This window comes from Oncorhynchus gorbuscha, linkage group LG19 (genome assembly GCF_021184085.1).
Source record: "Oncorhynchus gorbuscha isolate QuinsamMale2020 ecotype Even-year linkage group LG19, OgorEven_v1.0, whole genome shotgun sequence".
Lineage (NCBI taxonomy): Eukaryota > Metazoa > Chordata > Actinopteri > Salmoniformes > Salmonidae > Oncorhynchus > Oncorhynchus gorbuscha.
In genome coordinates, this window is record NC_060191.1 from 17872404 (window position 1) to 17896349 (window position 23946).

General features: G+C 44.5%; 1 protein-coding gene across 7 annotated transcripts in view; it reads left to right on the plus strand.

Moving 5' to 3' along the window:
* Window positions 1–23060, plus strand: part of LOC124005245 (rho guanine nucleotide exchange factor 2-like) — a 57033-nt gene extending 33973 nt beyond the window's left edge. For all 7 annotated transcript variants that reach the window (XM_046314317.1, XM_046314318.1, XM_046314321.1 and 4 more), the window contains 19 exons: window positions 7648–7810; window positions 13423–13490; window positions 13625–13688; window positions 13899–14031; window positions 14144–14397; window positions 14638–14888; window positions 15077–15202; window positions 16089–16206; window positions 16438–16686; window positions 16848–16924; window positions 17137–17309; window positions 17485–17552; window positions 17722–17913; window positions 18332–18442; window positions 18548–18606; window positions 18727–18819; window positions 18957–19343; window positions 19533–19704; window positions 22485–23060. In XM_046314317.1, the coding sequence (XP_046170273.1) occupies window positions 7648–7810; window positions 13423–13490; window positions 13625–13688; window positions 13899–14031; window positions 14144–14397; window positions 14638–14888; window positions 15077–15202; window positions 16089–16206; window positions 16438–16686; window positions 16848–16924; window positions 17137–17309; window positions 17485–17552; window positions 17722–17913; window positions 18332–18442; window positions 18548–18606; window positions 18727–18819; window positions 18957–19343; window positions 19533–19704; window positions 22485–22546 (2820 nt within the window). In that variant the 3' untranslated portion in view covers window positions 22547–23060. The remainder of the gene's footprint in view (window positions 1–7647; window positions 7811–13422; window positions 13491–13624; window positions 13689–13898; window positions 14032–14143; window positions 14398–14637; window positions 14889–15076; window positions 15203–16088; window positions 16207–16437; window positions 16687–16847; window positions 16925–17136; window positions 17310–17484; window positions 17553–17721; window positions 17914–18331; window positions 18443–18547; window positions 18607–18726; window positions 18820–18956; window positions 19344–19532; window positions 19705–22484) is intronic.
* Window positions 23061–23946: the final 886 nt, after the last annotated feature.

Consider the following 23946-nt stretch of genomic DNA (forward strand, 5'->3'; position numbering starts at 1 on the left):
GTTTTGTTTCTCCCTTTCCTGTTTAGTTTTGTTGTGTCTGAGTCTCTGAGGCTGTTTGGTTCCAGGAAGGGGAGTGAATGACATGTCTTCATAGAAGCTTATAATAGAGGGACCAAAAGTGAGCACATTCACATTCTCAGGCATCTGCAAATGTGTTCAGTCCCCTGAAAACAACAGATGCCAGTATCGCAGTCTGAAAGGGAACAGAGACTTCCTGAGTCTTGTCGCTTCCAGATAGCACCCTTCATAGAAATAGAAAGGGAAGCATCTATATGGCTCTCTGTCCATCTCATCTGAAACTCCTCTGACCTCATCTGTCATGGCAGCCCAGTAAAGTGCATGCTAGACTTTGTAGAAGTGTCATGATAAATATGAAGTGTTTATTGTTGCGGCAGGAAAACTGGTTTGACACTTGGAAACTGACTCATCAGAAATGGACGTGTGGCATAAAAACATTTTGACAATTGCTTTAAATAGTAATGTCCATTCTATTTATTATATACTGAACCAAAATCTAGACGCAATATGTAAGGTTTTGGTCCCGTTTTTCATGAGCTGAAATGAAAGATCCCTGAAATATTCCATACGCACAAAAAGCTTTTTTGCCTGTAATAAAGCCCTTTTGTGGGGGAAAACTCATTCTGATTGGCTGGGCCTGGCTCCCCAGTGGGTGGACCTTTCTCCCAAGTCCAATGTCTGCACCCTTGCCCATGTGTTATAGTGGGGGTGCTGAGGAGTATTTCTGTCTGTAATAAAGCCCTTTTGTGGGGAAAAACTCACTCTGATTGGCTGAGCCTGGCTCTCCAGTGGGTGGGCCTATGCCCTCCAAGGCCCACCCATGGCTGTGCCCCTGCCCAGTCATGTGAAATCCATAAACTGGGGCCTAGTGAATTGTTGCAATTGACTGATTTCCTTCTATGAACTGTAACCTAGTAAAATCTTTGAAATTGTTGCATTTTTATATTTTTGCTCAGTATATGTCTCTGCATACACACAGAACTCCATGTTATCTGCCTAGCACTGTGTATCTGTATCTATTTGGCTAAATTCTTGGTCATGCCAACCTCTTGGTTAACCATTAGCATCAATAAAGCCAGATCCCAGCAGCATACCCAAGCTTCATTGCTTACAGTAAACCAATTAGGTAACTTCCTTCCATCTAAAAAAAGTAATACATGCCACCTTATATAGACACCAGTGCCAGTCTAATATGAATTGACCAAACAAAGGATTAGCCATGCTACTGGCTGGCTGGCTGAATTTGGCCAAAGGTGCTCTTCGACCACTGAGAGACAAAGTCTACGATAGACTCCCCCATCCAACATAACAAGGAAAGTTGCCCTCATCATACATTTTTCTGATCACTCCCCTATAGCAGGTTTATTGACCTGCTGGTTGTTTGTGTTGTTCACCACAGCAGCATGTTAACAGCTCTTTTATCTCTGTGTCTTACCTGTCTGGGGTCAGAGTTCAGACTGGGATACTGTTAAATGGCATAGTGGTGGTTAGGGTAGAGGCTTGTGACCTGAGGGGATACTGGTTCATAATCCCCAGGTGAGATTTGTATACTGCTTTTATGGCCTTGTGCAGGATACTCATTCTCTGTAGACACACCTGACGCACGTGTGTAAAGTATCTCATTTTAGATTGAAACATGGATGTAAAAATACAGGTATTATGATGTAATCTTGGTTCAACATCCTGTTTGGTGGTGACAGCCTTTTTTTCAGTGTACGACGTTCAAAGGAGATATTTCTCCCAGTGCGGGTTTTCCGTAATACAATCAAAATACAATCACACATTCCATAGTAGATGTTTGATTGAATCCCTAGCCCTTCATCGGGGTAGCCTAGTGGTTAGAGCGTTGGACTAGTAACCGGAAGGTTGCAAGTTCAAATCCCCGATTTGACAAGGTACAAATCTGTCGTTCTGCCCCTGAACATGCAGTTAACCCACTGTTCCTAGGCCGTCATTGAAAATAAGAATTTGTTCTTAACTGACTTGCCTAGTAAAATAAAGGTAAAATATATTTTCTATTTTTTAAATCTGATCATCACTGAGAAGTTGATCCTATGACGCTTATACAGCCAAATAGGATGTTATCTCAGGGTCTTGTGGTTGGGGGTGAGGTCTTACGGAGGTAGGGTCATGGACACTAGAGGCCTCCTTAGGCTGATTAACTCAACACACTGTAATGTGGTCTCCTCTCAGACTGGCCAGGAGTACGGGAGAGGCAGTTTAATAAACAAGTCGACTACAGATTTTTACCAGTAGCTCTCCTCTGGCGTCCAGACATTCTGAGGGTCAGCCAAGGACAGATATCTGATACAGGGGAATCCTATGAGAGAGGAGGAGGGGAGGGGGACTATACACTGTACATTGAGTGTACAAAACATTAAGAACACCTGCTCTTTCTATGACACAGACTGATCAGGTGAAACCTGTGACCACTTATTGATGTCACATTGATGTCAAATCCACTTGAATCCATGTAGATGAAGGGGAGGAAAGCAGTTAAAGAAGTATGTTTAAGCCTTGAAACAATTGAGACATGGATTGTGTATGTGTGCCATTCAGAGGGTGAATGGGCAAGACAAAATATTTAAGTGCCTGGCGCACCAGCTTGAGCATGTCAAGAACTGCAACGCTACTAGGTTTTTCATGCTTAACAATTTCCTGTGGGTCAAGAATGGTCCACCACCCAAAGGACATCCAGTCAACTTGACACAACTGTGGGAAGCATTGGAGTTAACGTGGGCCAGCATCCCTGTGGAACGCTTTCGGCACATTGAGTTCATGTCCCGACTTGAGGCAGTTGTGAGGGCAAAAGGGGGATCAACTCAATATTAGGAAGGTGCTCCTAATGTATTGTACACTCAGTGTATATCCTTTTTCAGAAATGTTGGTAAATTAGTTTTTATTGTTTGAAAAGAAATTATGGAAGAGATTGGAGTGATTTTCTTCCGTCTGTGTTCATGGTATGGTGTTGTTCAATGATATACATGTATTCCTTTAAAATCTATCACTTGATGGTTTCATTTCAGAAAGACAAATAATGCTACTTTTTTTTGGCAGATTGCTACATATCCACCTCACTCTCACAGAAATAAGTGCCACTGCTAGGTTAAAAGAACTGTACAAAGTATGCATTTGTGGCATCAATATAAAATGAATGAATGCATTCCCCCCCCCCCCCCCCCCCCCCCAATACAGTTACAGTGGCAAGAGAAAGTAGGTGAACCCTTTGGAATTATCTGGATTTCTACATAAATTGGTCATAAAATTAGACATCTTCATCTCAATCACAGCAGACAAACATAGTCTGCTTAAACTAATAACACACCAATTATTGTATTTTTATTGTCTATATTGAATAGATCATTTAAACATCCACAGTGTAGGTTGGAAAAAGTATGTGAACCCCTAGGCTAATGACTTCTCCAAAAGCTTATTGGAGTCAGGAGTCAGCTAACATGGAGTCCAATCAATGAGACGAGATTGAAGATGTCGGTTAAAGCTGCCCTGCCCTTTAAAAAACACTCACAAAATTTGAGTTTTCTATTTACAAAAGCATTGCCTAATGTGAACCATGCCTCGAATAAAAGAGATCTCAGAAGACCCAAGATGAAGAATTCTTGACTTGCATAAAGCTGGAAAGGGTTACAAAAGTATCTCTAAAAGCGTTAATGTTCATCAGTAAGACATCGTCTATAAATGGAGAAAGTTCAGCACTGTTGCTACTCTCCCTAGGAGTGGCCGTACTGCAAAGATGACTGCAAGAGCACAGCGCAGAATGCTCAAGGAGGTTAAGAAGAATCCTAGAGTATCAGCTAAAGACTTACAGAAATCTCTGGAACATGCTAACATCTCTGTTGACGAGTCTACGATACGTAAAACACTAAAGAAGAATGGTGTTCATGGGAGGACACCACAAAAGAAGCCACTGCTGTTCAATAAAACCATTGCTGCACATCTGAAGTTCTCAAAAGAGCATCTGGTTGTTCCACAGTGCCACTGGCAGAATATTCTGTGGACAGATAAAACTTAAGTTGAGTTGTTTGGAAGGAACACACAACACTATGTGTGGAGAGAAAAAGGCACAGCACACCAACATCAAAACCTCATTCCAACTGTAAACTATGGTGGAGGGAGCATCATGGTTTGGGGCTGCTTTGCTGCCTCAGTGCCTGGACAGCTTGCTATCATTGACGGAAAAGGGAATTCCCAAGTTTATCAAGACATTTTGCAGGAGAATGTAAGGCTATCTTTCCGCCTATTGAAACTCAACAGAAGTTGGGTGATGCAACAGGACAGTGACCCAAAACACAGAAGTAAATCAACAACATAATGGCTTCATCAAAATAAAATATGCCTTCTGGAGTGGCCCAGTCAGAGTCCTGACCTCAACCTGATTGAGATGCTGTGGCATGACCTCAAGAGAGCGGTTCACACCAGATGGCCCAAGAATATTGTTGAACTGAAACAGTTTTGTAAATGGGAATGGTCCAAAATTTCTCCTGACCATTGTGCAGGTCTGAACCACAACTACAGAAAACCTTTGGTTGAGGTTATTGCTGCCAAAGGAGGGTAAACCAGTTATTAAATCCAAGTGTTCACATACATGCTTACACGGTGTGTTCAAATCAGACATGAAAACGTATAATTGTTTGTGTGTTATTAGTTTAAGTAGACTGTGTTTGTCTATTGTTGTGACTTAGATGAAGATCAGATCAAATTTGATGACCATTTATGCAGAGGTTCAGGTCATTCCAAAGGGTTCACATACTTTTGTCTTGCCACTGTATGTGAGATCTGTCTGTAGAACATTCACCATTGACATTTTATTCATTTAGCAGGTGCTCTTAAGTGCATTCATTTATTTTAATGTTTTTATTTAACCTTTATTTAACAAGGCAAGTCACTTAGCTATTTGAAGATAGCTAGGTGAGACAACCACGTATCACAGTCAAATATACAGGAGAGGAACATTCCATTCCAGCTAAACACATTTTCATATAATTCTAAAATCTATGAATGGAAAATCTGAGAACAGTAATATTTTACACACACATGACGGTACCCAGAAGCAATCTTTTCTGATGAAAACATTTGTGGATATGGCGTCGTGGAAATGAACTCTTAATTTCTTCATAGTACACACTTTCCCAGTCTTACTTCCTAGCCTTTTCCTTGTGATATGTCTATTGTAATGCAATAAAGACATTTGAATTGAGTAGAGGGAGAGAGAGACCAAATAGAGAGAGAGCAAGAAGGCCTTGTCTTCTGCTCATCCACCAAACAGTGTAAATTCCTCAGTGGAGTAAGGTTAGATATCTGGAAGGCTTGGGCAGAGGTTAAGTCTGTTGCCTAATCCGCCCCTTAATAGTATATTCTAATCCCTGGTCTATAACAGCAGCTTCTCTCTTCCTCCCCACTGCCCCGCCCTCTTTTCATTAAAAAGTCATTACGCCCATTTGGTAACAATTTACCAGCAGCGCCGCTCTTCAAAAACTGCAATGTGGCATTCTTTCCCTCAATTAAATGCTCTTAGCAATCTCACTCACTCTTCTCGCTCTCTCGCTCCCTCTTCCTATCGCTCACTATCTAGCTTTCTCGTCTTTCACACCATCCCCTATCCGCCCTGAGTCAGAGGATTCTAATCCAGTCTGTTAATCCACTATAGAGGAGTGTGATAAGGAGGGTAGGATAGAGAGAGACAAGACGAGAGGAGTCGAGAGAGGGAAAGGGAGCGAGTGTGTGAGAGCGATGGATAGGGGAAGGGGGGAAATTCAGTCAGTGTGCCAGATATCTAGTGTAAGAGTCAGTTCTATAGAATAAGGTCTTAATAAGGTGGTCTTGACTGATGGAGCTGACTGTGCATTAATAATAGCGAGGGAGGCAGTTTGGTAACAGTCGACTAACCTGCCTCTGCTCTGCGGGGGACAGAGTGGATTAGAGCACGCTGCCGCAGTGCTCATCCTACCGCCATTAAAGCCAGCCCGCCTCAGACATACTGTACAGGAGTTGCTAGGCGATGGACGCTACATGGATGCAGTTAAACTCTATGGATTAATTCTACCGAGAAGCTTATAAAGATTTACCAAGCATTGGCTTGGTGCCCAGTGCCAAATTGTGCACCTGTTTTCATCCTCTTCAAACCGGATTGAATGTAAATGTGGTTTACTTACTGTCCGTACTGTGTGTGTTTAGACATGAGGGTCTGAAAGTGGACCCGGTGTCCTGGACCTAAGCTGTCTCCCTGCCCGTCTCACCTCATTCCACCGCCATTACAGCGTCACAACTGTAGCTAGTCATCACACCAGCATGTTGCATGTGTCAGTGTGTCCTATATGTCCTTACCCTTGAGTCTCTTTGCGCCACTTTCACCTCAGATCAAAATCTTGGCGGGTTGCCTTTTTAATTAGCTAATGTAAATGGATGGGTTTGACCTCCTCTCCCTTCTTCTTTCACTCCATCCATTTCTCCATACCTCTCTGCTTTCTTTCCTTTGGGTGTGTTTTACATACCCCTGAGATGGTGCCACGGGGGACATGTCCTGAATGAGTTCCTCACAATGGGGCCCCCAGGCCTTTTGTTTAGGTTCTCAAAGGAACCCCTGACAAATCCCCCTTTTCGTTATTTCTCTTCCTCTTTCCGATAACATTATAGTTGTGTGGCGCGTTCCGGTGAGTTTAACCCCTCTGCTGCCCATTATGATAAACCAACCGGGTTAACTTTCCTTATGTGTCGTCAAGGGTCTGAAGTCTGCACTCTTAGAGAAAAGGGTTCCAAAATGTTTCTTCAGTTAGAATGTTTTTTTTGGGGTTCAATCTCATCGTAACACCACGTGTTGTGGAGTTGATAATTAGCTGAGAGCATTTAGGAAAACAGAGAGTGACAAAGCCACTGAAGATGGACTACTTTGTCTGTGTTCACAACATCAGGAGATTAGTTTGTGACTAAAAGGCCACCGGCTGTGAAAGGCTGTTTGGTACCTGACCATTCTGCTGACTTAGCAGCACGGCCAGAGTCACAGCCAGCAGCATAGACTGGTGCTCTGGTCTGGACACAGACAGACAGGCTGCCATTTAAAATGTGTGGTATAAAATAAGGCACCATGCTAGGAACAGCTGGATGTTACAGAGGCGAAGTAATACTGGAACATTCACATTTTAGTCACACCTACACAATTGCAAATGCACCTATACTAATTAGCGTAGTGCACACACACACACACATTCTTAGATGCACAAGGACACATGCAGTCGCAATTGCTTAAATACAGACTCACACTGAATACACTTGAGTTATGCTGAGGCAGCATGGAGAGCCCTGTAGTGTAACAATGGGATTAAAGACAGTCCCCAGGCTGTCAATCTCCTTGAGTGGGAGGGAGAGAGAGATACTATTCCTGAAAACACCACATTTACAATTCCTCATGCACCAGCTGTCCTCATTCAGTGAAACTTACTCTAGGAAACAAAGTGCATGCTGCATATACAGGATGAGGAGACCTGAGTACGAGACAAGCATCTCACAGCTGTGGAATATCCAGAACGGTTGACAGTGTGAGATGAGCGAGAGTTAAAACAGTTCATATCCACACAGATTGCATCGGTTGGCGCTGATTTGTGTCTTTGGTTACAGAACAAAGAGAAGGAGCGGATGAAGGAGAGGGAGAAGGAGGCGCGGGAGCGGGAGGCGCGCTACAGCAACGGCCACCTCTTCACTTCCCTCACCGTGTCTGCCACCACCCTCTGTTCCGCCTGCAACAAGAGCATCACCGCTAAAGAGGCCCTCAGCTGCCCCAGTGAGTACCACACACACACACATTATTGTAGGCAATACATACATTCACAAGGCCCAGACAAAAGCCTAATGTTATTAGCGACAACATTATTGGGGTATTGATGTATTGATGCATCACCAGATCAGGACCAACAGACATCTTGCCCCAAGGTTGTCATATTGAACTGTTAGGAAGATGACCTGTGTGTGTGTGTGTGTGTGTGTGTGTGTGTGTGTGTGTGTGTGTGTGTGTGTGTGTGTGTGCGTGCGTGCGTGCGTGCGTGCGTGCGTGCGTGCGTGCGTGCGTGCGTGCGTGCGTGCGTGCGTGCGTGCGTGCGTGCGTGCGTGCGTGCGTGCGAGGGGTTAGTGACTGTCTAGTGTGACTGTCTCTCTTTCTTCTTGGGAAGAGAAAGGGTGAACAAAAGAACAGCAGGAGGAAGCAGGAGATAGAGATTGGGGCTAGAAAAAGAAGATTCAAACAATATGGGTGGAGAGAGAGAGGTGGGGTAGGACGTGTGGGTCAATAAAGATAAAGGTAGAAGAGACATATGAGCCAAAGAGATGGATCAAAAGAAGGAAATAACTGAGAAAAAGAGAGAAGGAAACAGAGAGAGTATTTTTCTTTGCTTCCCTTCCTTCCCTCCCTTTGAGAATCAATCAGCTGTTGCCTTCTAGGAGAACCCTCTCCCTTCCCCTGCCCGGTCCAGACAATAGTGTTAGTGTGTGGGGAGCACAGATCAGACGGCCTGCCCCTCTCTCCACTGGCCTGGAGGAACAGCTGGGGGAGAAAGAGAGAAAGAAAGAGGGAGAGAGGGTGGAGTGGGAGAAGGCAGACTCCAGGGCAAACGGGGCAAACAAATAGAGGAAGATCCAGAGAGAAGGGTGGACAGATAAAGAGGGGGAAAGACAGGTACAGGGTGGAGGTAGAGGAGAACATATTGAGTGAAAAGACTCCTCAGGGGCCATCAGTTCTCAGGTCAAGAGAGACAGAGGGGAGGGAGAGAGAGATATTAGTTCACAAACAAGTGAGCCAGAAAGACAGAGTAGGAGACAAAGCTGTATAGATGATGCATGATGACATTGACAGACAGAGAGGAGTTTGCCTGAGATAGAGGAAGTCCATACTGTGGATTGTATTTTTGTTTTGCTTACCCCATTTTGAAATGAGCGTTATACAATGCAATAACACTACACTGCCCCCACAGCAGCAGCAAAGACAATTCAATTGACAGTCATAGTCGATTGACATTTGTATTTATCATTAAATCAATCCAAACGTACATTCCTAAAGGGAAAGAGGGATGCTTTTTGTCTTCTTATCAAGCCCTATTGCCTATTTTGATTGAATATTGATGTATGGATGAAGTTTATTGTCCTTCAAGTTGAGGAAATAGTGGCTCCATCTTCGACCTCGTTACCTTGACCCCTACGGCTCTGAAGACCAGGTTCAAAGAGAAAGAGAGAAGAGAGAGAGACAGACAGACAGACAGAGAAGGGGAGCACAGAGGGAGGGAAGGGGTACAGAGGGGCATGGGGGTGGGAGAGGGAAGGCTCTTGGCATGGGGTTTGATTACACATGTCTGCTGCCGAAGGGGGGGGTTGTGTGCCTGTGTTTGTGAGTGTGAGAGAGAGAGTTCCGGTACTTGAGAATGAGAGAGACGGTGGGCACAGAGATTGCAGTTGGGAGTAAGAGGTACAACAGCTGTAGTTTAGATAGAACACTGATCATAGGCTATTGATTTGGGTTGGGGGCATAATTATATTCAGAGGGTCGGGTCTGGGTGTGTATTTGTGTGTATTGGGCTGAAGGGGGCATGAATTCATTATCATTGCAAATTACACTGGAGAGATGGAGAGAAAGGGGAAAGGAAAGAGAGAGGATGCCTAAGTAGGAGAGAGGACTGAGGTGTGCTGATATTTCAGGTTGGGAATACCATTGTTGGCTTCTCTGTTCATATATTCACAATCTGAGCCAGTTAAGATATTTTCAGTCGAGAGTCTATTTGATTTAGATTAGATAAGAATTTAAATTGGTTTCGGCAGCATGCCTTGGGTCAGTCATAGTCAGTTTGTCTTGGAGGTTTATGTGAAACTGAATTAATATTTTTCACAGTTTTTACCTTTTATTAATTCCTGTGTTATCGTGTCACTGTCATCTCAGTTTGCTAATATGTTATAATCAGATGCAACACAACCATTAGACCTGTAAGACTTAATATAGAGATGGGGAATGACAAAGTAGCTATAGTGTAAATACAGTACAGAATGCAGACTCAGGAGATTATACAGTAGGTCTATGATGAAGCCCACTGTCTGTTGAGAGAGGGGCTTTTCTCTTTGTTTGGTGGATGCCCCCCCCCCCCTCTTGCCCCAATACACAGCTGCTACCTCGCTCCCCGACTGTAATCTGGAAATAGTGCATCTGGCAGTTGGAGTGTGGGAGATTAACAAGCAATCTGCCACACTGACGTGTGTTAACACACACGTACACACACATATGCATGCACACATAGACGCACACACACTTGCGCGCATGCACGCACACGTAGACAAACATACATAGGCAGGCAGGTCTGCACGGACGCACACACACAGACACAGTCCCAATCCCTCTTCCTCTCTGCCTCCACAGACATTAGTGGTCCCTAACAGTAATAATGATGGATGAGCTGAGGGTAACACAGTTATCCCACTCCCGTTTAACACAGTGGTCTGATAGGGAGCCATATTGCCTCAGAGACCCAGAGACGTTTTAATACGGGGTCATAACATTGTCCTACATCGGGATTGCTATCTGAGGTCCCCTGTGAATTGGGGAGACATATGTTTAGGCTGGATGCGGGGGGTGTGTGTGTGTGTGTGTGTGTGTGTGTGTGTGTGTGTGTGTGTGTGTGTGTGTGTGTGTGTGTGTGTGTGTGTGTGTGTGTGTGTGTGTGTGTGTGTGTGTGTGTGTGTGTGTGTGTGTGTGTGTGTGTGTGTGTGTGTGTGCGCGTGCATGTGGAGTAGGCAGCACCGCCTGTTTTGGGAGAATCCATTGATTTCAAGTCTGAGTGGATGTTTCCGGTTTGGAGTCACTAGGGAGGATTTCTCGTCAATGCTTTTACAATGTTGTCTATGTATTCAATCAATTAAGTACATCTTCTTGTTTTACATTAATGTTTGGTTTGAAATTGAATGAAGTCCACAGGTATCTTTTTATTTATTGTTATTTATTTCAAATTAATTTCAGGGACCCTTTATTCCATTACTGAAGAGAAAGACATTTTGTTTTTGTTTTCATCAACATTTGGACTCATGTTTATTTCCTGCTTCACCTCTTATTGTTCTCTGCATGAACAGATAACTGACCAATAGGAGCCCTGCTTGGTGTCCAGCAGGGTGTAACTTACTGTGTGTAGCTCTGTGTCAGTACATGTGAGATTACCTCCTCAGACACAGATAAAGACTCAGATTAAGACGAATAGGCCATTGTTGTTTGGCTCATTTTGACGTAATCTGAGGGCCCTAGATTACACAAAATATTAAGAACCTTTCAAATATTGAATCCCCCCCGGCCCTTTTGCCCTCACAACAGTCTCAAATTGTCAGGTCATGGACTCTACAAGATGTCAAAAGCGTTCCACAGGGATGTTGGCCCACGTTAACAGCTGTGTTAAATTGGCTTTATGTCCTTTGGGTGGTGGACCATTCTTGATGCACACAGGAAATTTTTGAGTGTGAAACCCCAACAGCTTTGCAGTTCTTGACACAAACCGGTGCGCCTTAGTACCTACTGTTCCATACCCCATTCAAAGGCACTTAAACATTTTATCTTGCCCATTCACCCTCTGAATGGCACACACATACCCAATCTATGTCTCAATTTGTCTCAGGGCTTAAAAATCCTTCATCTACACTTATTGAAGTGGATTTAACAAGTGACATCAATAAGGGATCATAGCTTTCACCTGGACTCATCTGGTCAGTCCATATCATGGAAAGAGCAGGTGTTCATAATGTTTTGTACCCTCAGTGTACAGTATTATCAACCAAATAAATATGATAATTAGCTAAAGACAAGTGAGCTGTAAATAATATAGTGTCATATGGAAGGGGGGATTCTAGGCAGTATTTGAAACCCCAAAGCATTTCTATGTTGTAGATCCACTCTGTATGGACACATCTATAATAGTATGCCATGACTCTTGTTGGGTCTCCAGTCTAGTTTCCGAGCAGCGATGTTGAGCTTTAGGGGAAGGGTCTAACAGTACTTGGAGAAGGCAGCCATGTTGATTTAGTGAGCAAGGGGCCTAGTCTGTTTGTTTTAGCATCGGGACATTATCTACTGGATGTGTTTGCCCTTCCGTAAGGAGTGGTGTGTGAGTAGCTTTGAGTATGTTTAAATTGTTTGTAGCGTGTGTGTGTGTGTGTGTGTGTGTGTGTGTGTGTGTGTGTGTGTGTGTGTGTGTGTGTGTGTGTGTGTGTGTGTGTGTGTGTGTGTGTGTGTGTGTGTGTGTGTGTGTGTGTGTGTGTGTGTGTGTGTGTGTGTGTGTAAGGGTATGCATGTGTTGTGAGAGTTTGAGCGATGAATGAGCCACAGTGTGCCTCTCATTTTGAGGTTTAAGTAGAAAGCTTGTTAGCTGAGTCCATGCTCTGTAAAATGTTGGCTTTTATGGAGAACACACCCTGAAAAGAGTGTATTTTTAGCCCTGTGTTCCCTCTCATGTGCGTGGAAACTATTGGTTGAAAATAGGAACGGCACCTAGGAAATGCACCCCACCAAAGCAAAGCATACTTCTGACAAGTGTTTTGGCTGTATTTAGCCTGCTTTGGTAGCAAATGTGTAATCTGGGCAGAGACATGGGAAAGACTAAAGTAAAGGAATATGTAGAGTTTTGTAAAGGAGATTCTGCTTTCTCTCTCTCTGTGTGTGTGTGTGTGTGTGTGTGTGTGTGTGTGTGTGTGTGTGTGTGTGTGTGTGTGTGTGTGTGTGTGTGTGTGTGTGTGTGTGTGTGTGTGTGTGTGTGTGTGTGTGTGTGTGTGTGTGTGTGTGTGTGTGTGTGTGTGTCTAGCTTTGGGCTGCTCTTAGAACAAAGACAACCCTGTGTAGTGGGCAAGAACTCTCTTAAACACTTCTATGCCGTTTCATATTGACGCAACAACACTCCCAGGACTCAGAACACACACACACACACTGATAACCTGCCTCAGACATCCCTTCAACCTCCCAGCGCCATTCCAGGAGAGCTTCCTGTCAAGAAAACATGTACCAGGAAGTGGAGCCACTCTAACAATGAAGAGAGAGTAAAGCTGGGGGAAGAGAGGGGAGAAGAGGTGTTTTGAAACATAGGAGTGATTTAATAACAGTGATAACATTTTACTTGGTGTTGGAAAGCATAGGTTTCGAGTCAGTGCCAGTATCAAATGTACAATGTGTCATTGATAACCCTATGTTGAACAGAAAGAGTTGGTACCTTTCATAACCTTTCACCAGTCATGTGTATCACTCTGTAAGCATCGCATCTTGACCGTAATGACAAGTGCCTCAAAAATAGTCTCGTGATTTCATGAAGTTAGTTGCCATTCTTATCAACAGTGCATATGCAGATATTGTGGAGTGTCGGGGAAATTGATCTTTGTGTTTCTGTGTTGCAGCCTGCAATGTCACCATCCACAACCGCTGTCGAGACACACTGGCCAACTGTGTCAAGATGAAACAAAAGGTAAGAGAGGGGAGAGAGGGGAAAGGAACGGGTTTGTTTTGCGTATGAAAAGCAAAGTTGGGCCTTTATTCTTTGAGAAGTTGACTGTTGGATGAGACATTGGTCTGAACGTGTTTTCTCTGTGTGTTTTGCAGCAACAGAAGCTCGCCCTGGTGAGGAACAACTCCGCGCTGCAGAACGTAGCTCTAAGGACCAAAAGTCAGTATCTTTTTTCCTCAACAACTTCTATCCTATTTCCTCTCCTTCTTTCGCAATTAATGCCTCCTGTCTGCATGTGCATATAGTGGTGCTGCCACCTGTTGGCTGGTCTATGCCACTGCCATATGGATGTAGTACTGACTGCATCATATTGATTTAAATCCTTTTGGACAGGAAAAGTTCAAGTGAACCCCTTGTCTCTTTCTCCAGCCCCTATGATGAAGGAGCGGCCCAGCTCAGCCATCTACCCGTCCGACAGTCTCCGTCAGTCCCTGCTGGGCTCTCGCCGTGTCCGCTCTGGCCTCTCCCTCTCCAAGAGTGTCTCCACACAAAACCTCGCAGGGTGAGCAGGCTGCTGTGTAGAGTCATCAATTGATTAACCTATGCGAGCAGGGCGCTGATGTGAAGTTGTTTGAAACGTTGTGTAACTGTTGTGTTCAAAAATGTGTTTCCAGGAATCTGAATGACGACTCACCGTTAGGGCTGCGAAGGATCCTGTCTCAGTCCACAGACTCCCTGAACTTCAGAAACAGAGCCATGTCAATGGAGTCCCTCAACGACGAGGGGGAGGTGTACTATGCTGCCATGTTGGAGGAGCTGGAGAGGGAGGGGAAGGACTTTGAGGCTGACTCGTGGAGCCGGGCCGTAGACCCCTCCTACCTGCAGACGCACCGTAAAGACGTCATCAAGAGACAGGACGTCATCTATGGTGAGAACACCTCTCTTCCTCACTCTTTCTCTCGATTTCTCTCTCTCTCTCTTCTTCTCTCTCTATCTCGCTCTCGCTTTCTGTCGCTCTATCTCTCGCTATATTCCTTTCTATTCCTATCTCTTTCTGTCTCTCTATCCCTTTCTTCTCTCTGTCTCTGTGTGTGTGTGTGTGTGTGTGTGTTATGTAAAGGTACTGTGTCCATAACTCTGTCTGTTCTCCTCTCTGTGCCCCTCTCAGAGCTGATCCAGACAGAGTTCCACCACGTGAGAACTCTGCGGATCATGGAGGGGGTGTTCCGGCAGGGCATGCTGGACGAGGTGCTGCTGGAGCCGGGCGTGGCGCACGCTGTCTTCCCCTGTCTGGAGCAGCTGATGGCGCTACACACGCACTTCCTTTCCCAGCTTATGACACGACGCACACACAGCCTGGCCCCTGGGAGCAGTACCAACTTTACTATCAACCAACTGGGGGATATACTGACTGAACAGGTAGGAAACACACTGGGCACACACACTCAGACGTAAGGACAGACACCCACACACACACATCCACAATCATCCATTAACATTAGAATGCATTCATACTAAACACCCAACGAACATATGCATAATCTAAACATATTATACACACATGCACAGACACACTGACTGAGTTGATACCCATTGTGTGTGTTCAGTTCTCAGGTCAGTGTGCAGATGAGATGAGGAAAGCCTATGCTGAGTTTTGCAGCCGCCACCCCAAAGCTGTGAAACTGTACAAGGAACTGCTGGCCAGAGACAAGAGGTTTCAGCACTTCATACGGGTGAGTGAGAGTGAGAGTGAGAGTGAGAGTGAGAGACATAGGGGGGGGTCACAGGGAGGGAGAAGACTCAGAGGTACATACAGAGAAGGGGAGAAGGCCCAAGAGCATGCTTAAAATGTGTGCTGTGTGTGTGTGAGCTCAGCAGTCCGTGTCAGGAGGTGCCAGCTGAGGGGTGTCTCATGTCTTAGCTAGGAGGAGTGCTGAACGGATAACACTGAATGGTATCAACAACTATCACATTGTAGATGTTCTATTCAAAAAGGAGTCATGAACAAGTTATTTCTGCTTTATTACCTAACTGACACTCGTCACAAGGACGTGTTCTGGCCTCAAAACCTCCATAAGTGTCCTAACTTTGTGGTCCAATCATGCTCCTATGGAATGCCCATGAATTAACATATCTTTACTGCCATTTACAGTGCCAGTCAAAAGTTTGGACACACCTACTCATTCAAGGGTTTTTCTTATTTAAAAAAAAATACTATTTTCTACATTGTAGAATAATAGTGAAGACATCAAAACTATGAAATTACACATATGGAATCATGTAGTAACCAAAAAAGTGTTAAACAAATCAAAATATATTTTATATTTGAGATTCTCTAAAATGGGATTTCTCCTGGGCTTCAGCCTCTATCGATGGATCTATACCTTTCTTTTACTTTACACATTCAAATTAGTAGTGTTATTACATTTAATGACAAAATGGTAATTATAGTATATTATAAAACAAGGGTATGGAGCACAAATACTTGTTTAATGTCCAATTGAAGTTTATTATATCAGTAAGGCACCTTGGGGTTTGTTGGCCATATACCACACCTCCTCGGGCCTTATTGCTTAATATATAATAAGTGGTATTAAATCTCATCCATCCCATAATCAGAGGGTAAGCCGGGGGCCCCTGCTGCGTCGCCATGGCATCCAGGAGTGCATCCTGCTGGTGACTCAACGCATCACCAAATACCCTGTCCTCATCCAGCGCATCCTGGACAACACCAAGGGTAAGACCTGACCTCAGAACAGCTATAGAAGCTTAGTGAGTATACTCACACAGCATAAAAGCTGAACACAGGACAGCCACAACAGCTCAGGGAGAAAACAAAAAAAATACAAGAACTGAATAATCACTATATACACAGCAGTAGAATAACCATAAACAACTTAAATGCTTTTGAATACAACTGACCTCAAGACACTTCTCATCATCATCACCCCCACCATCCCCCCAACAGGCAGTGAAGAGGAAGCCCAGTCCCTAGCCCAGTCCCTGTCTCTGATCCGGGACTTGTTGAGCTCTGTGGACCAGCAGGTGGCAGAGTTGGAGCGGACCCAGAGGCTCCAGGAGATCAGGGCCAGATTGGACCCCCGGGCCCAGGCGGAGGTCAGGGGAGGAGGGGTGTTCAGGGGAGGGGAGCTGCTCCGCAGGACTCTCCTCCACGAGGGCACGCTGCTGTGGAAGACGCAAGGATCCAGACTCAAAGGTAGGGAGGGAGTATGTGTGTGTGTATCTGAGAGAGAAAGAGGTAGAGGAAGAGAGATAAAGGGGGTATGATTGTTTGTGTATCTACAGAATACATGTAGAGAAATGAGGGTGCACACTCTATGTATCTTTAACAATGTTCCACTCTGTGTGTCTATGTAGACGTGCAGGTCCTGCTGATGACAGACATCCTGGTGTTCATGCAGGAGAAAGACCAGAAGTATTTCTTCCCATGCATAGTAAGTCTGCCCCTCTCCTTTCCACTCATCTGACTCATCCTCCTCCCCTCTCTACTCATCTCTTCTGCAATCTGACTTTTGTTCAGCAGGTCCTCCATTGCTTCTGTCTTTGCCTTTGCACACATCTAACTTTATTTAGTCTTAGTGTTATATCACAGAGCTAACCTCTTCCACCCTTTCTGTCTCTTTATATCTATCTCTCTCTCTCTTAGGACAAGCCTGCAGTGTTGTCTCTGAAGAACCTGATCGTGAGGGACATAGCTAATCAGGAGCGAGGGATGTTCCTGATCAGTGACTCCACCCCCCCAGAGATGTACGAGCTGCATGGCGCCTCACGAGACGACAGGAACAACTGGATGAGACTCATACAGCAGACAGTCAGCAGGTCAGCTACTGTAATACTCACAAACCTACTCAACTCATTCAGACCACTGCCGATTTTGATTTTGAGAATTCTCCAATTATCCTTAATGGAATCCTAGGGGTCCTTCCTTATGCCCCGGCATTATCCTTATTCCGACCATACCTCACCTTCACTCACTCTCTCTCCCTCCCTCCAGCTGTCCGTCCAGAGAGGACTTCCCCCTGATAGAGACAGAGGACAAGGCCTTACTGCGCCGACTCAGAGGTACAACCTCTTCTCCTCTCCTCACACTCCTCCACCCTTCTCTTTCTATATCAGTCCTGTGCTACACTTGTCTATTTATCTACCCTTTGTAGACAACATCCGCAACGTTCTGAATATTCAGTTGTTTTAGACCTGACGATGCATCTTACTGACTCGAATGTGTTTCTAGCTGACATCCAGCAGAAGGACAGGGAGGTGCTGGAGCTCCTCCAGGAGAGAGTGACTCTGTTCTCTGACCTGGCTGAGGTCACCGGTGGGGGTCAGGAAGTCACGCCCCCCATAAACTCTAGGAACATCTTCCGGGCCGACACCCCCTACGCACCCCAGGCGGAATACCTACTCACCGACGCCATCTCAGAGGGTAAGGGAATGTAGAATTTACCTTCATTCTAATTCCTGATCTATGGTCAGTTTGACTGTTCACCACCTAATAGTGAGGTGAGAGGCTGGTGTAGGGTTGGGTCATCCTAGGTCAGCGCCATAGAGGGTAAGGTGAGGGTTAATGCCGTCTTACAGAGAGGCAGGTATTAAATGAGGCCTAACCCAGAGCTTAGCACTGCAGATAGAGAGGTAGAACTAAATAATGAGCACCCTATAAGAGTATGAGTATCATCTAGTCATAGCCTCTCAGAAGTCAATCTGAGATCACCAACGAAACCTCCGTTATTAACCCCTGGGTGTAGTGTTGTTCAGTTACTAGGACTATGTTACATTGTGGTATTACTGCTGCTATGCCTCTTTTTCTTTTTTAATTCCCTCTCCTTCCCTCCTTTCATCAGTTGACAGGCTGAGTGAGTTGCTGCTGGGCTCCAACATAGAGCTTCCCAAGTCCAACGGTAGCACCAACGGTACCAATGATGACCAGAACCACAAAGGGGCGCCAGTGAGCAGTGAGTGGTTTTGCTTTGTCTTTTACCACTGGGAGATGGTGATGTTTCAGCTCTCACACACCAATCAGCTCACTTTCTCTCTCCTTCTGTCCCACCCATTTACAGATGGAGATTCGATCTCCGTCAACGGGACTCATGAAATGAAAGGATGTCCAGCGTCCAAGGTGAGAGAGGATGACTGTGCCTTAAGGTTGGATAACATGTACATAAGCCACAACTGTGACTGTAATACATAATGAGTTTATCATGACTTCATGTTTTGTGGATGTTTTTTATCCTCTCAGGACAGAAATGGTAACCAGCTACAGGACAGACCCCTAAATGAGGAGGTGTGTCAGAGGCTTGTGAACCTCAGTGCTCATCTCCACTCTCTACAGGTGAGGCTGAATGACCCACTGGAATCCATTTGAGGCATTTTGTATTGCATAGGTGGTCCTTCCCTTACACCCCAGCTCCAAACTAGATTCAAAACTCCCTCTCTCCTTCTCTCTCTCTCTCCCTCTCCCTCTCCCAGGCCGCCGTCATTCACCAAGACTCTGTCCTCGAGCTCCGCCTCCATGAGGGCACTGGTCCCGCCTCCTCAGGTTCCTCCACTCCCACCCCCACTCCTCCAAACTCCTTCCCCAGGCTATGCCGTTCCATGTCACGTGACACAGGTCTGGATGCGGGCATGGTGGCAGCCATGGGGGAGATGGCCATGCTCCAGAAGCAGCATGATCTGCTGCAGGAGGAGGTGGTGAGGCTGCGCCCCCTGGAGGCCAGGCTGAGGGACAGCGAGAGGGCCAGGGCTCAGCTGGAGCAGCAGATCAGGGACAATAAGGGCAAGAGGGGCAGGAGGGGAAGGAGAGGCAGCAGAGGCAGCAACGAAGACATTGTGGTGGATGTTACAGCCTTAGAGCAGGTGAGCAAAGTAACATCTGGCAGAGGTATGGGAATGTCAAGTGTGGGAGTTTGGGGTCAAGTGTGTTTGGGTTTAGGTAGACCTACAGTCCTACCCCAAATGTCTGAATCACTAAGCCATTCAAGAAGCACTAGTGGTTGATCTGTAGGTGAGCTCAAACAGGATATGATGGCTTTTCTCCTTTACTAGGCTCCTGCTAAAAGAAGAGGAAGTGGTGATGGCGAGCCCAGCCCTGTCGCGCCATTGGCCTGTCAGGAACCAGTGGACCAATTGGACGGCGTACAGGAAGGCAGTGAGGAGGAGGAGTCGGAGGAAGAGGCGGATGTAGTGAAGGTTTCACCACGCTCTGACAGTCCAAGAGGTGAGTAATTGACCCACAGTGTGTATCTTTCCTGTATTGAGAGTAATTGGAATATCTAAGGGAAAACAGTAATGCAGGCACTAGGGATGGAGGTGTGAGCATGCTGGTCTGGGCAGATGAGATGTAGTTGTTGTTTGTGTGCGTCTAAGTTGTTGTTTAAATGTATACGTTTAGTTTAGTTTATTTTATTTTTACAGGGACAGTGCACATTAATCAACGTTTCAGTAAAAGTGCCGGTTTTAGCCAGCCGGCTAATTTTCAACCGCAGTCCCTGGGCAGGTTATTAAAAACAATTACAATATAGACAATAGCACCATAGAACAAGCAAGACATAGCAACATAGGACAAGCAAGACATAGCATACAGACAGAGCAACATAGAACAAAAAGCAGCAAAACAAAATTCATAAAAGCAACAAAGTGTTTCCACACCTCACAAGCTACAGACAACAGACAACATGGAAAGCGGCAACACACAGCTAGGGACCATGTTCACAAATCTGATTGACCTTTAGCCAGGTCTTCATGCATTTTGTGAAAGTGTGATATGTGGTGCAGTTATGTGTATCTGATGGCAGTGTATTCCAGACATGGGAAGCTCTCACAGAGAATGCAGATTTACTAAAGGTGCTTTTCCTTAGGGGAACTATACAGTCACCTCTCATGGCAGACCTTGTGGATCTGCTGCCATATGTCTGGGTTTTCTGTTTAACAAAAATATTGAGTGGAGGGGGAGCCAGGCCATTAAGGATCTTGAATACAAGACATGCATCGGTGTATTGCACAAGATTTTCCCAACTCAAGAGCTCATGCTTTCTAAGGATGTGACAATGATGATGGCTATTGGGCTTCCTATCAAGCACTTTGAGAGCCTGTTTGTAGACAGACTGAATAGGTTTTAATGTTGTACAGCAAGCTTGGGCCCAACTAGTCAAGCAGTATGTTAAGTGGGGAGTATCATAGAATTGAAGTACAGTTTTGCTTCCTCTGTAGTCAAACAATTTCGTATAAATCGGAAATTAGCTAGGTTGAATTTGGTTATTTGAATTACCTTTTTCACATGCTTTTTAAAGAGAGGTTGGAATCAAATATGATGCCAAGGTACTTAACATCGGATACCACCTGGAGCTTCTCCCCTGACACATAGACATCTGGCTCAGTAGCATCTGTTGCCCTCTTTGTGAAGAACATGCAAACAGTTTTTTTCACATTGAGATGCAAACACGAGTCACTGAGCCACTTTGTAACCTGGACCATTACAGTAGTGAGTTCTTGTGCAGCTTGTTGTTTGCTCTTTGCATGCACATATATCACTGTATCATCTGCATACATTTGAACTTCAGACCCAGTACAGACAGAAGGCAGATCATTAATGTACAGGCTGAACAGGAGGGGCCCCAGTATTGACCCTTGGGGCACGCCCACATCATAGCTATGAGTGGGCAACAGTTCTGCCTTCAAGGTATGATTTCATCCATCTCAAGACATCAGGGGAAGAGTTGAACTTGGACAATTTTGTGATGAGAATCTCTTGGTTAACAGTATCAAAAGCCTTCCTTAGGTCCAGAAACACAGCCCCTACAGCACCCCCTTTGTCCATCTTGGACTTCACATTTTCCAGAAAAAAAGCAGTTGGCCGTTTCTGTGGAGTGTTTCGCTCTGAAGCCAAACTGCATGGAGTGTAATGTGAAGGGGCTGTTATTGAGGTGGGCAATCAGTTGTTCTGCTACACACTTTTCAACAACCTTTGACACCACAGGTAGTATACTAATGGGCCTGTAGTTACTCACGTCAGCAGGGTCGCCTGATTTAAAGATGGCCGTTATTATGGCCGACTTCCATACCCTTGGAAACACACCGAGACCAATAGATGTGTTGGTGACCTTACGTTTGTATGTCTGTGGAGTAAAATATTCAGATGGAAGGAATGTCTAGGGCCACTAAGGTATTAGTCATTGGTAGGGTGTAATCAGTTGAATAAAGAGGTCTATGATTCGATAACTTTGGAATTGGCCAAATCCATGGAATCCATCAAAAATCCTTATGGTGTCCATGACAACTAATATTTACACATTTCTGACCTTTAACCGTATCACACCTAGTTTACCATGTCACACACACATACTTATGTTCTTTCAGCCCTGCCATATTTCTCACTCTCTACCTCTGCATGTTGAAGGTGTGTCTCCACGTCATATCTCGATCTATCAGTTTGGCACCGATTTCTCAGCTGTTTCTAGAGCAGAGTTTTGTGCACCATGTCCTGCCCTTCCTCTATCTCTCTGCCCTCCCTCTATCTCTCTGCCCTCCCTCTATCTCTCTGCTCGCTCTTAATGGCTGCTTATTGATAGTCAATAATAGCGCTCTGTCCTCTCCACTCTTTACTTTTCCACACTTTTCATACATTTTCATACAACTTTGATCATACAGTATATGGAGGGTTTAGAGGCAACATTTAGAGTGTTGAGAGACAGTCTGTTTTTGATGCCCTTCTTACTCACTTAATCAATGCACCTCTCCCCATTCTTTCTTTCTGTGTGCTTAAAGGGTGGTTACCTCTGACAATATTTAACTCCCTCTGTCCACAGTCCTACTGTACAGTCAGTCACTGTCTGGTAACTCAGTGTACATAACAGTACTCCTCCAGTCGCATCTCGATTGGAACCTCTATTTACATTACTGAGCTAGCTAGTCCTGTTTTGATCAACACATTATTCAAACATTATCAAACATATTAATAACATGTTTATTCATATCAATAACCTTCAATGACCTCCTCAGATCTCCAGGATATCCCGGAGGAGAGCGAGTGCGGACCGGAAGCGCAGGAATCCAAAGGCTGATTCCGAGTTAACATTGACCTCAAACTGGATACGCAAACCAGAAAACAGGACTTGAGAGCTGGACCAACATATTCTCAACCTCCAACCAACCAGACCTGATAGAACTTATCTTCAGTGATTCCATCTATTCGTCTTTCTTTGGCATAGAAAGCCTACCCAGGAATTGTGTATTGTATCATGGTATAAGTTAGTTCGGAGATGTTATATGTTTTTCTAATGTTATGTTAAAAGCTTCATCCTCGGGATTGAATCCCTTTTTCCAATCCCACTCTTTGTTTCTTCTTTCCCTTTTCAAAACAAAGATGACTAATAACAGAGAGAGATTGGGGGGTGAAGAGGAGGAGTTGTTCGTAACAACAATGGAATTCTAATGGTGGACTGTTGATCTATAGGTGTCTGTTGATACCAGTAGGAACTATTCTGTACTGTAACTGCCTGTCATTGTTGTACATTTAGTGTCACCTCTCTACAGACCTGGTTTGTCTGTGATGGTGGAGCTTGAAACTGAACTTAGACCAGTAAAGGAGGGCGGGACAGGAAATGGGGGAGGGCGGGACAGAAAAGGGGGAGGGTGGGACATAAAAGGAGGGTGTACATATGCTCTATATCATTGTTTAAAATATGTGTGGCTATTAATCAAATCTCACCCCCACTCCTTATTGAACACAAACACTTTAAAACTATTGTGCTTTTCATAAACCAAATTGTTTCTTTTTTTCTAGGAAGACATCAGTAGTGAGCCACCATGAGGGGTTTTATACTGAATATTTTATAAAAATGGGGAGGGGAGGTTACAATGAACTGTTCTGACTTTTGGAGGATACACACAGAAGTACCACACTGAACCAAAAAACAACATAATTGACAAATTAATTAGGATAAAGAATTGCATCCTTAGAATAAGGATTGACTAATCTGACTGACTGTACCTGGAATATTTTCACCTCTATTATAATCTACAGTTGTATGTTTCATACATGAACTACTAAATTGAACTACTAAAACGTGGTTTACACTGTACTTAATCGTGAGTACAGATTTGCCGGGGGAATTGACTTTGATCGTCTCTAATGTATTTCACCCATATGGTTTTTAGGATGATAAACTGTTGCTACCAGCCAACTCCACCAGCAACACTGACACCAACCAAAACCTCCTTTAACAAAAAGTTCAACATTTTGCTGACTGTCTTTGAGCTCACCCCTTAACCATGAAGCGACTGTATTATGTAGGAATGTAAATTATTTGACTGGATTCAAAGGGTGTTTCCTTGTTTGAACTACATTTTTAAAATAAAATTCTTCTTTATATGTTACATATATTCTATAAGAAGTATTTGTATAAATATTTGATCTGTTCTGAAAAAAAGAAAATTACTTTAACGTTAATATTGTAATTTT